The 16,656-nt window shown below is 43.3% G+C and overlaps 1 protein-coding gene across 2 annotated transcripts in view; it reads left to right on the top strand.

Annotated features, from left to right (window-relative positions):
• SDR42E2 (short chain dehydrogenase/reductase family 42E, member 2) overlaps nucleotides 1-16,656 on the top strand; it is a 68,121-nt gene that overhangs the window by 32,093 nt on the left and 19,372 nt on the right. The window contains exons 3-6 of one of the 2 annotated variants that reach the window (XM_073591045.1): nucleotides 6,568-6,663; nucleotides 8,316-8,373; nucleotides 10,632-10,750; nucleotides 14,208-14,280. In XM_073591045.1, coding sequence (XP_073447146.1) covers nucleotides 6,568-6,663; nucleotides 8,316-8,373; nucleotides 10,632-10,750; nucleotides 14,208-14,280 — 346 coding nt within the window. Of the gene's footprint in view, nucleotides 1-6,567; nucleotides 6,664-8,315; nucleotides 8,374-10,631; nucleotides 10,751-14,204; nucleotides 14,281-16,656 lie in introns of both variants that reach the window. The other variant, XM_073591044.1, reaches the window with a different exon arrangement.

The following is a 16,656-nucleotide window of genomic DNA, read 5'->3' as shown; positions in this document are numbered from 1 at the left end:
AGACAAGGAACCCAAGTGACGCCAGCACCAAGGTGGGAGGGAGGCTGGCACAATTTATCCCACAGTGGGAGCAGGTAGCCCGGAGTTTTCTAGTCCTTCAGTGGATAAGAGAGGGCTACAGGCTAGAATTTGCTTCCAGGCCTCCGCAGTCGTTTCTACTGACCTTCCTACCCAGAGAAAAGTCAAAAGCCATAGGCCTCATAGAAAGTATCGGGCAGTTGGCGAATCAGAGAGTCATTCTCCCAGTTCCGGCGGATCAGCAAGGATGGGGTTTTTATTCCCACGTCTTTGTAGTTCCCAAACCATCCGGAAAATTCCGGTTAATCTTGAATCTAAAGAGATTAAACTCTTTCCTGCGATACAAGAAGTTTCGCATGGAATCGGTGTACATGGTCAGAAAGCTTTTGTTGAGGGAGGTTTTCATGGCCACCATAGACCTGAAGGATGCATATCTGCATATTCCCGTTCTGCCGGAACACCAGGCATTCCTTCGGTTTGTTATTCGCACAGATCAGGGTACCCAGCACTGGCAGTTCCAGGCCCTAGCCTTCGGGCTGGGGGCCAGCCCAAGAGTATTTACAAAGATCCTTGCAGAGGTCGTCTCCTACCTGCACCTTCAGGGGATCTCTCTGATACCTTTATTTAGACGACCTGTTGTTCTACAACCTTTCCAGGGAGTCCCTTCTCCTGGATCTGGACAAAATAATATCCACCTTGGAGTCCCTGGGATAGTTGATAAATCATGAGAAGTCCTCCCTGACTCCTTCTCAGACCAAGCTCTACCTGGGCCTGTGGGTGGACTCAGTAGGGCAAAAGCTGGTCCTCCCACAGGAGAAAATAGAAGCACTGATTTCTTCAGTGTCTTCATTCCTGCGTCAGGGGATAGTGCCCAGAAGAGTGATCATGAGGATTCTAGGTCTCATGACCTCATGTATTCCGGCAGTACCTTGGGCCCAGCTCCACTCAAGACCCCTGCAGAACTTCCTGCTATCCTCATGGAATGGAAAGAAGGAATCCTTGGATATTCCAGTTGCCATCCCTCAAGAGGTAAGAAAGTCCTTACTTTGGTGGCTCAACCCTCAAAGGTTGGGGGCAGGTCATCTTTGGTCCCAGTTCCAGCCTGTCAGATTAACGACCGATGCAAGCTCGTGGGGATGGGGGGCCCATCTAGAAAAGCTCCAAGCTCAGGGTGTGTGGGACAGACTACAGAGAACTGCTTCATCCAATTTCAGGGAATTGCTAGCAGTCAGGGAGGCTCTAATAGCTTTCGAGAGCAGGATCAGGGGGAGAGAGGTTCAGATCCTCTCCGACAATTCTACGACAGTGGCTTTCCTGAATCATCAGGGGGGTACACGGTCGCTTTCTCTAATGAGATTGGCGCAGGAGATTCTGGAATGGGCGGAACAAAGGATACCCTCGATCTCTGCGGTGCACATAAGGGGAGTTTTCAACATAAAAGCAGATTTCCTCAGTCAGACAGTACAACAGGGGGAATGGGAATTGAATCCTGAGGTTTTCTCACTGGTCTGTCAACAGCTTGGCACACCGGAGATAGATCTCTTTGCCCGCAGGGAAAACAGGAGAGTCAAAAGATACTTTTCCCTCTGCAGAGAACAGGGGTCCAAGGGGGTGGATGCATTAGCTCAGGAATGGGATTTCAGTCTAGCTTATGCCTTTCCTCCCTTAGCCCTGATTCCGAGAATCCTTCAAAGACTGAGTCAGGCCAGGGCCAATTTGATCTTGATTGCCCCCTGGTGGCCCAAGAGGTCCTGGTTCCCCACGTTGTGGAACTGGGCGGTATCCCCTCCGGTTCAGCTTCCAGAGTGTCAGTATCTTCTGCTTCAAGGCCCTCTTTACCATCCGAATCCCCGTTTCTTCAGATTAACAGCCTGCCTGTTGAGAGGGAGAGCCTGCGCAACAAGGGGTGTTCAGAAAGAGTGATTGACACCTTGTTGCTGAGTAGAAAGCCTGTAATGAGGCGTATTTATGCTAGAGTCTGGGGTGTCTTCTCCCATTGGTGTGAAGCGAGAGGGGTCCCCCAGAAAGAGATTCCAGTAATCTTAGACTTCCTACAGGAGGGAGTAGGCCGAGGCTTAGCTACCAAGACTCTGAGGGTTCAGGTGGCAGCTTTGTCTAGCTTTCTGGATATTAAATTAGCTCTAGATCCGTTGGTTAAGAGATTCTTGTCGGCTAGAGAGAGACTTTCCCTGGTGCAAATGAAGGAATTTCCACCGTGGGATTTATCTTTAGTCTTGGAAGCCCTGACCAGGGCACCTTTTGAGCCATTGGCCCAATCTTCAGTTAGATTGATTTCTTTTAAAACCGCCTTCCTTCTGGCTGTTACCACAGCCAGAAGGGTGGGCGATTTGCATGCTCTTTCTATGAAGGAGCCCTTTTTCCGTCTGTTTGAAGACAGAGTTATTCTCAGACAGGACCCTTTGTACCTTCCTAAGGTGGCTTCACGCTTCCATAGGTCACGAGATTATTTTGCCCTCCTTCTGTCTCAATCCACAGAACGAGAAAGAAAGGGCCTTCCATACGTTAGATGTCTGTTGCTCTACCTAGAAAAAGTAAGAGTTCAGGAAATCTCAGCATCTGTTGGTCAGTTTTTGTGGCGCTCGAAGAGGCGAACAGGCCTCTAGAACGACTATTGCTAGATGGATTAGACAGGCTATTGCCATAGCTTACGAGCATTCAGGTCAGTCTGTTCCAACTAATCTTAAGGCTCACTATACAAGGTCTCTGGCAACCTCTTGGGCAGAAAGAGCCGGAGCATCGGTAGATCAAATTTGTAAAGCAGCAACTTGGTCAAGTCAGAACACGTTCCTGAAACATTACAGAGTGGAACTTCTGTCACCCCAGGACCTGGCCTTCGGCAGAAAGGTCCTGCAGGCTGTTGTCCCGCCCTAAGGTAGGCCTGAGCTACTTGCTCTTCTCTCAGGGTGCCGTCCTGGAAGATGACTTGAGAAAATGACCAATTACACTTACCAGTAACTGTGTTTCTGGGAAGTCTTCCAGGACGGCAGGTCTACTTCCCACCCGGTTTGTATTATTATGTATTGGTACATTTTGGGTGTTGTTGTTTCACTTGCATGCACTGGTGTGGGTCAATACTTTGGCACAACTGAGGAGTGCAGGGAGGGGCGGGGTTTTTAACCTCTATCTTGATTGTGTTTCCTTTCAGGAGACCAGTTATCTCTCAGGGTGCCGTCCTGGAAGACTTCCCAGAAACACCGTTACCGCTAAGTGTAACTGGTCATTTTCCCATGATAACTCTTATGCCGTGTACACACGGTCATAATTTCCGATAGGAAATGTTCGATGTGAGCTTGTTGTTGGAAAGTCCGACTGTGTGAATGCTACATCAGACATCTGCTGTCGGAATTTTCGGCAACAAATGTTTGAGAGCAGGTTCTCAAATTTTCCGACAAAAAACTTTGCTGTCGGAAATTCTGATCGTGTGCACACACGTCCGAGGCACAAAAATCAACGCATGCTCGGAGTCAAGCAGAAGAGCCGCACTGGCTATTGAACTTTATTTTTCTCGGCTCATCATACGTCTTGTACATCACCGTTCAGGAATTTCCGGCAACATTTATGTGACTGTGTGTATGCAAGACAAGTTTGAGCCAACATCCGTCAGAAAAAAATCCACGGTTTTGTTGTCGGAATGTCCGATCGTGTGTACGCGGCATAACAGGAGTGAATTTCCCTTCCTAGAGGGAGATTTTCTCCCACTTCCTGTCATCTCCCTGCGTTTGTAAGTATGAGTCGTATGTAAGTCGGTTGTTTGTAATCCGGAGACCGCCTGTAGTGGCATTAAAAAAATAATTAAAAAAAACATAACTGCCTTAACTGAAGATTTTTTGTTTTTAATCTGGTTGGTCCATTTACAGTTATGCATTGTAATAATGCTCACAAAGAACCCACACCGCAGCACACCACAACCACAATGCACTATGGTGTCATGGCCAATCTTAGTTGCATTGTGGCACATTGGCAGCCCACTCAAATAGAATGGGTGGCCTGAAAGCTGAACTCTAGGAAAAAAAAATGTTTTGACGTTTGCCATGTAAAAATAGGTTATCTGTAATAGAGTGTACCATGTGTGGATGCTGCTGTGTATGGATGAGGGGAGATTGCGTCATTTATCGCCCCCTACCTCCCCTTGTTGTCTAGCCACAGAATGCCTTGTATTCTGTGAAAAGAATACAGAAAGCACTGTAAGTTTCAGCACAAGAAATTATGCACTTACAATAGTGCTCGGGAGGAATAAAAGTAATTTTACCTAATGCAGCAGCATCCACACCAGTGGCGGCTGGTGCTCAAAATTTTTTTGGGGGGCGCAAACAAACTGGAAAAAAAAAAAATCATGCGCAGCTGCTGTGCCCATCAAGCGCAGCCGCTGCGCCCATCAAGCGCAGCCGCTGCGCCCATCAAGCGCAGCTACTGTACCCATCAATTGCTGCCAGTGTGCCCCATCAAATGCTGCCAGTGTGCACATCAATTGCCACCACTATGCCCCATCAAATGCTGCCAGTGTGCATCACCTGGCACTTACCTGTCTCACAGCGGATCAGCGGCAGTGTCCTCTTCTCTTCTGTCCTCTCAGGCATCAGGTTCAGGTTCTCAGGCATCCAATCACAATGCCTGACATTTCAGCCAATCAGGTGACAGGTAACAGACCCGAGCACCTGATTGGCTGAGAGCCGGTTCAGTGTTAGGAAAGCGAATTCCTTCGCTTTCCTAACACAGCTGAATGAACAGCGAAAGCACAGCATTGTGCCTGCTGTTCACCTTTTTTGGCGCCTATTAGAGCCTACTGCTCTAATCGGGTGCTTCCAAAAAACACCCCCACCACTGTAATTCAGGTACTCGGCAACCAAAAAGCAGCGGGACACCTGAATAGGCGGTGTCAGCGGCGACCATAGATAGATTCATGCAATGCATGAATCTATCTATGGTGATAGAGCGGTGCCAGGAGAGAGGGGACGGCACCGCCACTGATCCACGCATGGGATTCCCATTATTAGATGTAATTTGTTTCAAAATGTATCCTATAACACCACACAGCTGCTGTAATGTCTGCATGCAATGCTTTTGTGTCTCCCAGCACACAGAAGTAGCCATGCAATTAGTGAGGCTCGCTGGTGTGAACAAGCCCTAGGTGCATTGTGTCTAACTTTGGACTGTGCAGTCATAGTTATTCACCCTGCTGTAATGGGAAATTAGAGGTAAGACTATAAAAATGTAGGTTGTCTGTCTGACTGTAAATCCATTTGTAGCACCTTCCTAGTATAGGTGCTAGGATGTAAATAGTTAGGTTAGTGTAACGGTGGAGTTAGAGGCAAATTTATCTTTAGCATTCTGCCTAACAGAGTCCTGCAATTTACTAATCAGGACTGCTTATGATGTTCTGGTGCTGTTAAAGAGGTTGTAACCCTAAAAAAAAAAAAATAAGAAAATAAAAAAATAAAAAGATCCTGTTCCTTTAAAACACGTTAAACTGCATAGTGCTTGTGCGATGTAATTTTTTCTCTTTCTATGCTGTAAAATATCTGGTTGATCCTGTCTGTTCCTGTGTCTCAATGTGTGTGCTGACCACGGTAATCATAGCTGCTGATCCATGATACCCTGGTCAGTTTATGTGCCTCCATTATCCCACAGTCTCTCCCCCTTCCTTCCTGTCAGCTCCTGTGTGTGAGCCACCCCCTCCCATCCCCTCATGCCATTATTCTGTGTGGCAGGAAGTTAGTGTTCTCAATCACTGGCAGCCCCTCTGTTATAACAAAATATACTATTCAGTGTATGTGTGTGTTGTGTTTTTTTTTTTTTTTTTTTTTCTTTATTTGAATCCTAAACACCTGAATCCACATCGCCAAAGTGCGGTCACGTGACCGCCCAGCTGATGTCAGAGGGAGATCTCAGCCCCTCCCACTGTAGTCCTTGGGTCGGGGAAGGAGAGTGGTGGGCGGTCATGTGACTACACATTGGCGATGTGGATTAAGGTATTTAGGATTACAATTTTTTTTAAAACGCATACGCTGAATTGTATATTGTATATTTTGTTATAACAGAGGGGCTGCCAGTAATTGAGAACACTAACTTTAAAAAATGAATCAAATAGTGTTTTTGGTTGGTGCTACTCAGATGCAGCGTAGTTCCGCTTTAACCCCAATACACCTACTAAACTGTAAATGAAACACAGTACTGGCATAGTGTAAATCCTCAATCTTTAATTTATTAAAATAAATATATTATATTATATTATACTCAGAAAAGTAATAAAAAAGACACACTTCTCTTGTTTCTATAGGGAACATCTCATCCATCCATGAGAGCTTAATTCAAAGACCAACCTCAAATAAACTGGCTAATGCTTTTTGAGGCAGCACTTCTTCATTGCTATTCGAAATGTGTCAGCCAGTAACTATAAAGCCCTATAAACTTAACCCTTAACCTGAACCTAACCCATAGATCTACAGATGAACTCCTATGATTTAAATTAATGTGTTGCCTGTTAAACCAATTCAGAAAACATTCTAATGCACCTTGTCGGTTTTGCAGGGTGACATAAGGAATTATGACTCCCTCTACAAAGCTTGTGAAGGGGTGGACTGTGTGTTCCATGCTGCATCATTTGGAATGTCAGGGTATCAGCAGGTGGGTAATAATTACTACCATTCCAACAAGAGTGAGGAACCTTTTTTTATTAAGACTGGACACTTGGTAATCTGTAAAAGATTCAGAAATTGTGGTTTATCACTTCAACCTTATGACTAACCTTGTTTATTAAGAGACTTGGAAATAATAGTGGGAGCACTGCTGAAATATTGTATATATAATACTAGAGCCTTTCTCAACTAGGGTTGCTAGGGGTTCCTTGACTAAGCTCTAATGAAACCGCTAATCTAAACAAAAATTTTCCTACAACTGTCCACCAATGTGAGAGTGCTTGCCCTAATAACTTTGGTTTACTGACCACCAATGTAAGGGAGGCCCTTCTGCATTGACCTTCGATATAGGGGTTACATTCCCATTGACCACCAATGTAAAGGAGGGCTTTTTTCACTGATCAATAATGTAATGGGCATTCTTCAACTGTACACTAATATGAGGGGTCCCTGGCTCCACTGACCGTAAATGTAAGAGGCCCTTCTCTGCTACCCGCTAATGTACAGAGGCCCTTCTTCACTGGTCATCCATACAGGGGACATTTCTTCACTGACCTCCAATTTAAGGGAACATTACAGTTTTCATTGTCTGCTTTTTTATTTTAATTTAATAATTATGAAAAGCATGTTTTATTATTAAATCTACAAGTAGCTGATCATGCTTTTGTACTTTTGAGCTGTAGATATAATTATTAGCAGCGGTTCCCTGAGACCTGAAACATTTGTCAAGGGTTCCTCAGGGGTAACAAGGTTGAGAAAGGTTGTACTAGAGTTTTTTTTTATTATTTTCTTTGTATTATAATTTATACTACATCTTTGTCTTTTTTATTGTGTCATCTTTCGCTCACAGAAAGAAATTATTCTTTATTTACTGGTGAGTGCATCACCATTTATCACACTATAAAGCACATCACTGTTCAGTGTGCCCTGGAGATAGTGAAAATATATCATTTTTAAGATTGCATTCCCTAATGTTAGCTTCAGTATTCACATTTTCACATTGATACACAGATCAGCTGTATGGGATAAATGACCTTGCACATAGGCATGCGCAGAGGGTATGCCAGGTGTGCCCGAGCACACCCTAATCACTATGCGCATTGCCGATTCCCCCTACTTCCCAATCCCCCGCCCTGCAGTGCTGCTGGCATCCCTCCTTTCTTCTCCCCCTGGCTGCTGCGTGGGATTTTTTCAGGATGGAGAGCGGGGGAAGAAGCTAGTGAATAGTTCTTTTTTCTAAATGAACACACACGCTTGCTGTGTCTATTCATAACCAAGGCATAGTAAACTGTGTTTACTATGCTTCAGTTTGTGAATGAACAGGAAACCACTCAGCACAGCGCACTTCCAATTCATTCACTGCCCCGTGCAGCTGAGGCTGCAGAGAAAGGTATGTGTGTTTTGAGCTTTGGGGTGCGCAATCTAATGCAGTAGGCTGCGCACACCTATGACCATGCAACTGTTCGTTTCTCAAGCTTGTGTTTTTTTTTGTTTTTTTTTGTCTTTTTTATGATGGGTTTGTATATTTCCATTTGCATTCTTTGTTTTTCATACATGCTACCATAGCTCATCAAAGTGTCCCAGAAATAAAAATAATGGTGCTTTTTGAAATTGAGTTGTAGTTTCTCGTTTCTTTTTTAGCTCCAGAAGAGAAAAATTGAGTCCATAAATATAGGAGGGACACAAGTTGTTATAGATGGTAAGCCAATTTGTTTTAGCAATGTTACAGCAAAACTATATGAGTAATAATTCATATACAACTGCTGTGCTTATTTTGAAAATCATGAAAAGAGTTAATATACCGAGTAAGGTGCAGTCATGTATGGGAACCCATTGGGTTGAAGTAGAGAACTGTGAAAGAAAAAAAGCAATCCTAATACTGTATTATTATTATTATTATTATTATTATTATTACCTTGACACCTAAAGTGAAACAATGGGCAAAATAAAAAATGACATATACAGTGCAGTCTGTCATTAGCTTTAACACATCCATTTTTTTTCTTTTGAGTCTCCCTTGTAATGTAGTATTGTTTCCTGTTGATCCTGCCAGTAGATCCTCTTTTTTTTTTTTTTTTTTTCCCAATTTCCTTAACAGGGTGACAATGCTGTTCCTTCTGTAGTAAAATCACAGCAGTGTTGTCAGTCACCCTTTGGACAGGCTAGTCTTAGATGGACAAGTTAAACCCTATTCTAGCCAGGTGCTTAACTAGAGAACGAGCCATTATAAAGACACTCTGCTGCAGCTCCTTTGTGTGCCTAGACATGACTTATACTGGCTTTCAGTGCCATTCAGCATCTATCCAGCAGAAAGTCGGTGAGCATGAAGGACTTGAGAGCCTTTGATGCAGGCTGCACTGAACTCTGGGAAGTGTAGTCCGGGAAGAGGATCTTGCTTTGGAGCAGTATATAGCGTATATACTGAAACGCCCAGATATACACCCTTAACAGGAGGGGAAAGGAGCAGTTTTTCTCCTGGAGCAGAGAGAAGCTCCTCTTGCTCTGATGAGACTGGAGTGTGCACATCGCTATCCCTGAGTGCACACTAACCTACTACAAACCTGCAGCCTGAGACAGAACCTGGAGTGCTGTTAAACATGTGTGCTGAAGACTGGAGTCGCATTGAGCTGGCATCTAAACAGCTGGACCAAAGTTGCTATATCACTGGGAATGGTGAGAGGGCACTGCTGCCATTGATCTATTGTTGCTAGTGGAGACTGAGTACATAGGCACAAGTCATCTAACTAGCAGCTCTATTCACTGCATGCAGACTTTACTGAGACTACACCTATGTACACCACCTCAATGTTAGCCGGCTAAACAATTAGGGCAAAGGACTGTCTTCTCTGATAGCTTTTCTATAAGAACTTTACTTGTAGTCCAGAGTAAGAGGTGTCTCTGTAGGTAGGTCTGGGTCTTAGCATAACAGTTCATACAGAATGCATCCTAAGAAGCATAGCTTACTGGTTTCAAAAAGTTATTGCAGTGTTGATCACCATTGTCATTACTGTTTATTTATGCCATTGATTATTGCTGATTTATAGATTATCGGGTATAGAACAATTCAGCCATATAGAACTCTATTCTAAACTTCTATAACCTAGTGATCATATTGCAAAAATATATGTACAAAAAATTGTATTTTTTTTGGTGCCCAGAATTAATATACCAGAAAATTATTTATAAAATCACAAAGTTTTATTATAAATATTGAAAATTAAAACAGTCATGTGTTATAAATCCATCACAGAAGATCCATGCAGTCATAATGTAGATTCAGTAACTTCAGCTGAACATGTTTCACCATTCAATGGCTTCCTCAGGAGACTGCTCTACTACACATTGTTGGAATCCCTGAGTGTTCCTGGTTGGGTCTCCTCCCATCTCACCCATGTGCTCAACAGAAGTTATTAGAAGATCAATAAGCAAACAAATGTTGAAACCAATGGAGTTACAATTAGGGATACTAGTGTGTCATAGGAGGAATACCACCCACTGTGGGAGCCTGCCCAACTGGCAAAAAGTATCCCAATCAGTCAGATAAATAGTCAGTTCAGACATGCATCACTGTGGCGATCTCATCAGACGTGTTAAACCCACCATCTGCGGTAGGTGACTGGAAGGAACCCCAGTGAATGGTTTAAAACTAAGGGATTAAACCAATTTGACCATCTGCTTAAAGGTTTTAAATAAGTAGGCAAGTCAAGCACGCATCACTATGGTAATCTCATCAGGCCTCCATCTGTTCATACACAGGCTCCCAGCATGCAGAATTTGGTGGCAAATTGGTTTAATCCCTTGGTTTTAACTATTCACTGGTTCCTTCCTGCCACCTACCGCAGATGGTGATAAAAAAAAAAAACATTTGTCCCCAAAAAAATATATAAATATTAGTAGTAATTTTCCAATATTCGATGTTATCACCTAATCTTGTACTTTTTCTGTTCTTGTTTGCAGTTTGTATAGCAAGAAATATTCCTAGATTGATTTACACCAGTACAGTAAATGTAGTATTTGGCGGAAATTACATAGAGGAAGGTGATGAAGAAACAACACCATATTATCCACCTGAAAAGGTAAAGTCTAACTTTTAAAGGAGAATGTAGGAAAGGAACATGAATGTAAAAAAACATTTTTCTATTTTTTAATAACTATCATGAATATTTTCTAGACCTGTGGTTGTCAACTTATAAACTATGAGGGCCTCACCCACAGCCCTTCACATCACCAAAGGGCTTCACATACTGTTCAATATAAATAATGCTTGAGAGGACTGCAAGACTGCATAGAAAGATAAAATGATGGTCACAATGTTCAATGTTTCCACTACAGTCTGCTGAGGTCTGAGGGCTGCACATCATATGTATCAGGCCACAGGTTGGGCACACAGCTGTCAGTTCTAGCCACAGGAATCTGCAGAGTCTTGTCGCTGGAAGTTGCAGCATGTGTATAAGCAGGGCCGTCTTTAACACAGGGCTAAATGGGCAGCTGCCCTGGGCCCTGTCATTGTCGGGGTGGCCCACCAAAGCAGCTGCCCCTTAAGCCTGCGCTGCCCGCTAATTGTGGTCCCATGATAACACCGCCAAGCGCAGAAATACGTTGCTGTATTCCCCAGGCCAGCAGGGCGGGGGCGGGAGCTCTACTGCCGCTCTGTCCCCGCCCCATGTAGCCTATATGCTCGAAGCTGAGATCGGAGTAGGAGTGCTGAGAGCCCTACCTCCGGACCTCTTCGAGTCCCCAGACCTTTGCAAGCCCTGCCTCCGGACCCCTGAGGGCCCCGAACCTTGACGTCTGAGGGCCTCGCACCTCGACCCCTGAAGGCCACGCACCTGGACATGAGGGCCCCACACCTGGACCTCTAAGAGCACCATCCCTGAATCAATGAGAGCAGGTGGTGAGCCTGGCTGGCTAGGTAAGTCCTTCTACCCATAGACTGCTTGTTGACTGTTATCCTAGCCTTGACCTGTTGTTTATGAACAGTATAGCTGTACACTGCTGATAGGTAAAATTTTAAAATGGTTATTTAGTTGATCACCTCCTGTACTCTGGTCTCTGGTTATCTCCTGTATTAGAGCCGCAGTCTCTGGTTATCCTTCTGTACTAGATCTGTAGTCTCTGGTTATCTCCTGTACTAGATTTGCAGTCTCTGGTTATCTCCTGTACTAGATTTGCAGTCTTTGGTTAACTCCTGTACTAGATTTGCAGTCTCTGGTTATCTCCTGTACTAGATTTGCAGTCTCTGGTTATCTCCTGTACTAGATTTGCAGTCTCTGGTTATCTCCTGTACTAGATTTGCAGTCTCTGGTTATCTCCTGTACTAGATTTGCAGTCTCTGGTTATCTCCTGTACTAGATTTGCAGTCTCTGGTTATCTCCTGTACTAGATTTGCAGTCTCTGGTTATCTCCTGTACTAGATTTGCAGTCTCTGGTTATCTCCTGTACTAGATTTGCAGTCTCTGGTTATCTCCTGTACTAGATTTGCAGTCTCTGGTTATCTCCTGTACTAGATACGCAGTCTCTGGTCATCTCCTGCAGTATGTCTCTCAGTGAGCAGTAATGATGTGCAGTAACCTCTAGCAATGAATGAGGAAGCAGAAATTATGAATTGTAACCTCTAACAACCAGTCAGTGATCGGTAATAATATGCTGTATCCTCTGGCAACCAATTGCAATTGCTGCCCGATCTACTGCAGTAAACTGATTTTGAGTCTTACTGCTATTTGTTATATGTCTAAGAGCGGTTGGGGGGGCCCCAAGAAAATGTTTGCCCAGGGCCCAATCAATATTAAAGACAGCCCTGTGTATAAGCCAGTCCGAATAGAGCCTAACCACTTTCAACAGGAGTGTAAGAGTGTAAGAAGACCTTCATAGTCCTTGTGGCTGCTGAGGCCAGCCAAATGCTATATACACCTTGCATCCAGGTACCAGGTATTCTTGGTTTTCAAAAATGCTGTGTCTAGATGTATGTCCACTCCATCTATTGAACGATATCCAGCACTGTGGTGTGGTCATGTTGCAGCTACACAAATGACTTCAATCTGCACAGGTTAAATCTGAATTGGTGTACTCTGTGAATGCCTGATTAATGGTGTCTGTAGCCTGACCAGTTTGCCTGCACTCTGCAATTGTGTATTGCAGATTTTGTGTTCTGTTTATGACTTGATATAAGCTTGGCATCTATTTCTAAATAGTACTCATCCTTGGATATCTGCTACATTCAGTTGCCTCTGGTAATTACTTTTTATTTTTGATTTCTGCCTGAAGCCCAACTGGACCTGCTTAATGTTCTTTGGCTACATTTCTCTGCTACTATCTCTGACTTTCTGCCTGTTCTGACCTTGTTTCGAGACACCCTGTCACCAAACCAGTCAGATCAATAATTATCTTTCCATAAGATATATGCTCATTCAATGTATTTTATGCATGTTATCCTTTTTTAGACATCAAGCCCTGAGACTGCCGCTAGGTGACACCATCTTGGATGTGATGTCAGCAGCCGCAGCAGACTTGAAGCGGAGCTCCACCCAAAAGAGGAAGCCCTGCTTGTTTCCACCCTTCCCCGTCCTTTTGTGGGGAAGGGTGGAGCGAGCACGTGGTTTTGACGGGCTCACCCCCCCCCCCCTTCTTCCACTGCAGTCTTTTGGGACACATCATAGGTATATTTTAACTGGATACTAACATTTATAGGTAAAGCTGATCCAGGAAATATTGGATTGCCTCTTGGGGAATTAGGAAGGATTTTTTTTCCCCTGCTGGAGCAAATTGGATCGTGCTTTGCTGAGTTTTTTTTTTTTTTGTTTTTTTTTTTTAGGCCTCATGCACACTGGACATTTTTCAACGTTTTTACAGCAGCTGTTTTTTGGCTTCAGATGTTTTTTTTCTACAGGCAATAAACTCCCCATCATGTTATCCTATGTGTCCATGCAAACATAAGCTGTTATCAGCAGTCTTTCTCTGGGGCGTTTTTTTGGCTTAAAAAAAAAAAAACAAAGCTAGTGGATTCTGAGAGGATTTTTTTTTAGCTGTTTTACAGAAAAACATAGATAAACGCTAAAAACGCAGCTCACCAGCGTTTTTGGACGTTTTTTATCCATTGAGGCCTTATTGGTTGAACTGGATGGACTTGTGTCTTTTTTCAACCAGACTAACTATATAACTACGAGACTATTCACAAGGCGCAGCACAACTTGAGCATGCACAGTAATGCCGTGTACACACAGGCGGACTTTTCGACCGAACAGGACCGACGGACCGAATCCAGCGGACAATCCGACCGTGTGTGGGCTCCATCGGACCTGCAGCTGACTTTTTCGGTCGAAAATCTGACGGACTTTAGATTTGGAACATGTTTCAAATGAGTCCGGTTGAAAAATCCGCTCGTCTGTATGCTAGTCTGACAGATGAAAACCCACGCTAGGACAGCTATTGGCTACTTCTTCTTTAAGTAGTTGATGCTGTACTGCTACCGAATGTATAGTTTTACCCAATATTACTGTATATCCATCTAAAAGATGTACTGTTTATTTTTAGCAGCTGGATTATTATTCCAAGACAAAGACCATTGCTGATCAGATGATTCTGGCAGCCAATGGAACTACACTCAAAGGTGAGTCTTAATTCTTTAAAATAATTTTCAAAAATGCTTAAATGAATGTAAATTAAATATTTTTATTTTGAGGAGAATTCTAGGCAAAACAGGCCCATTCTTCATTCCATGTAGTATAAAGGAACCTTCCCATTAAACCCATTTGTAACTAAACAGAAGAACCCTTATCCTGCAGTTGTACATTGCCTTGGTGGATTACATCTGTTAATTTAGTGATAATGGCAGGGCCAAATTTACCTTACTGAAGCATTTAGGCACACAAGCTTTACAGCTTATAGGAGATTATTGTATTAATGGTGGCAAAAATATTAGTGGCTGATAACTACACAAGGAAAAGCTGCTTCTTTGATGCATGTGACTACTAATGAAAAGTCAGGCCATTGGAATTTGTGCACTTTTAATATGCCTGTATAGGTTTCCACCTGCAATCCAACATTGTTTTTATTCAGCTTATTACTATATTAGCCATATGTGTAGTATATGTGTCTGAGCAACTGTAATTGGGGTAATAGATCCTAACAATGTTGTTGTATAATGAGTGGAATTTTTTAACTAAAAATGGAAAATATTAATCTGCAGGGGCCCAGCTATTTTTTTTTTTTTTAATGAGATTTGTTAACAGCTGGTTCACAATAGAATAGAAAGAAGTCATCTGTGGCAAACTGGAATACCCATCACTAAGCAGGAGTTGGAACCTTTCACACCACCTCTCATTCTCATATAATGCTCTTTTTACATACTTACCTTAATGATTGGACAGTAATTACCACCTTCAGCTATGTATCTCCAACAATTACACTTGTACAAGACTTCATGGCTCTATAGTGATTGGATGATGCAAGTTATAGGAGGTGGTTCCACAACTTTAACAAACACATCATACTAGCGCTAATGTTCAAAAAATCTTTGGGCAAGTAAAATCACAAAAAAAGTCCCACTGAAGGGTAACATCTTTGAGCCAAAATGTCTCTAAAATCCACCAAAGGAAGGGGTTAACACAATAAGATGCACACCACGTCGTGCAGCTCCATATTCCAGCGGGAAACTGACAACTGCAAAAACAAAAGAAAAGACAGAGCACACCGGCTCCTAGTACAACACTGTTTAATAAAACAAATAAAAGATACAAAGTAACACTATGCACTCACATGCCAGTGTATGTCAAGGAGCGTCTGAGTCAAGCTGTAGTTCCGCTTCAGTGGTCTGGGCTCCTGGCTGGATCCCGGGCTCCCTGGCGGTGGATGTTCCCAGTGTGTCAGCGTGCAGCAGCCGACAAGCTGCATGTGAGCTGCCCGCTCACAACAGAGATCTTCCGATGACAGGGAGCCCGGCTCACGTTTGCAATCACGTGATGCTCGAACAGTAACAGCTGACAAGGAGCGCTGTGGGTTGCCAAGAAAACACGTTTCAGAGGACGTGGTCTCCTTCTTCAGGTTGACACAACTTTAACACCTCCTGTCATGTTCTTGGACAGTCAGCATCCTGACAAATTTACTATGGGGATTGGATTAGGGTAATTGAGTTACCCATTTGGCATAATACTCCATTTGGCATAGTCCAATAATATGAGTGCCTAATGCTTGGAGTATATATAAACCCTCACCTTGTAAAACAACCCTTTCCGTTTACAAATATTTTGTCTTTCATTTCGATTTTAAATATACAGTGCCTTGCAAAAGTATTCACCCCCTTGGCATTTTTTGTGTTTTGTTGCCTCACAACCTAGAATTAACATGGATTGTTTGAGGATTTACATCATTTAATTTACAGAACATGACCACAACTTTGAAGATGCTGGGTTTTTTTTTTTTTTTTTTATTGTGAAGCAAACAAATAGGACAAAATAACAGAAAAAGTCAATGTGCATAACTATTCACCCCCCTAAAGTCAATACTTTGTAGAGCCACCTTTTACGGCTATCACAGCTCCAAGTCGCTTTAGATAAGTCTCTATGAGCTTGCCACATCTTACCACTGAGATTTTTGCCCATTCCTCCTTGCAAAACTGCTCCAGCCCCTTCAAGTTGGAGGGTTTGCGCTTGTGAACAGCAATCTTTAATTCTGACCACAGATTTTCTATTGGATTGAGGTCTGGGCTTTGACTAGGCCATTCCAACACATTTACATGTTTCCCTTTCCTCCACTCTGCAGCTCCTCCAGGGTTACCTTAGGTCTCTGTGCTGCCTCTCTAATTAATGTCCTCCTTGTCCGGTCCGTGAGTTTTGGTGTGCGGCCGTCTCTTGGCAGGTTTGCTGTGATCTTTCCATTTGGTTATAACCTAACCCTGACTTGTACTTCTCAACAACATTGTCCCTTACTTTTTTAGCAAGTTCCTTGGTCTTCATAGCAGTGTTTGGTTAGTGGTGCCTCTTAGGTG

The sequence above is a fragment of the Aquarana catesbeiana genome, linkage group LG06 (assembly GCF_042186555.1).
Source record: "Aquarana catesbeiana isolate 2022-GZ linkage group LG06, ASM4218655v1, whole genome shotgun sequence".
Classification (NCBI taxonomy): domain Eukaryota; kingdom Metazoa; phylum Chordata; class Amphibia; order Anura; family Ranidae; genus Aquarana; species Aquarana catesbeiana.
The sequence above is the reverse complement of the archived record's forward strand: the minus strand, read 5'-3'. Positions and strand labels throughout refer to the sequence as shown.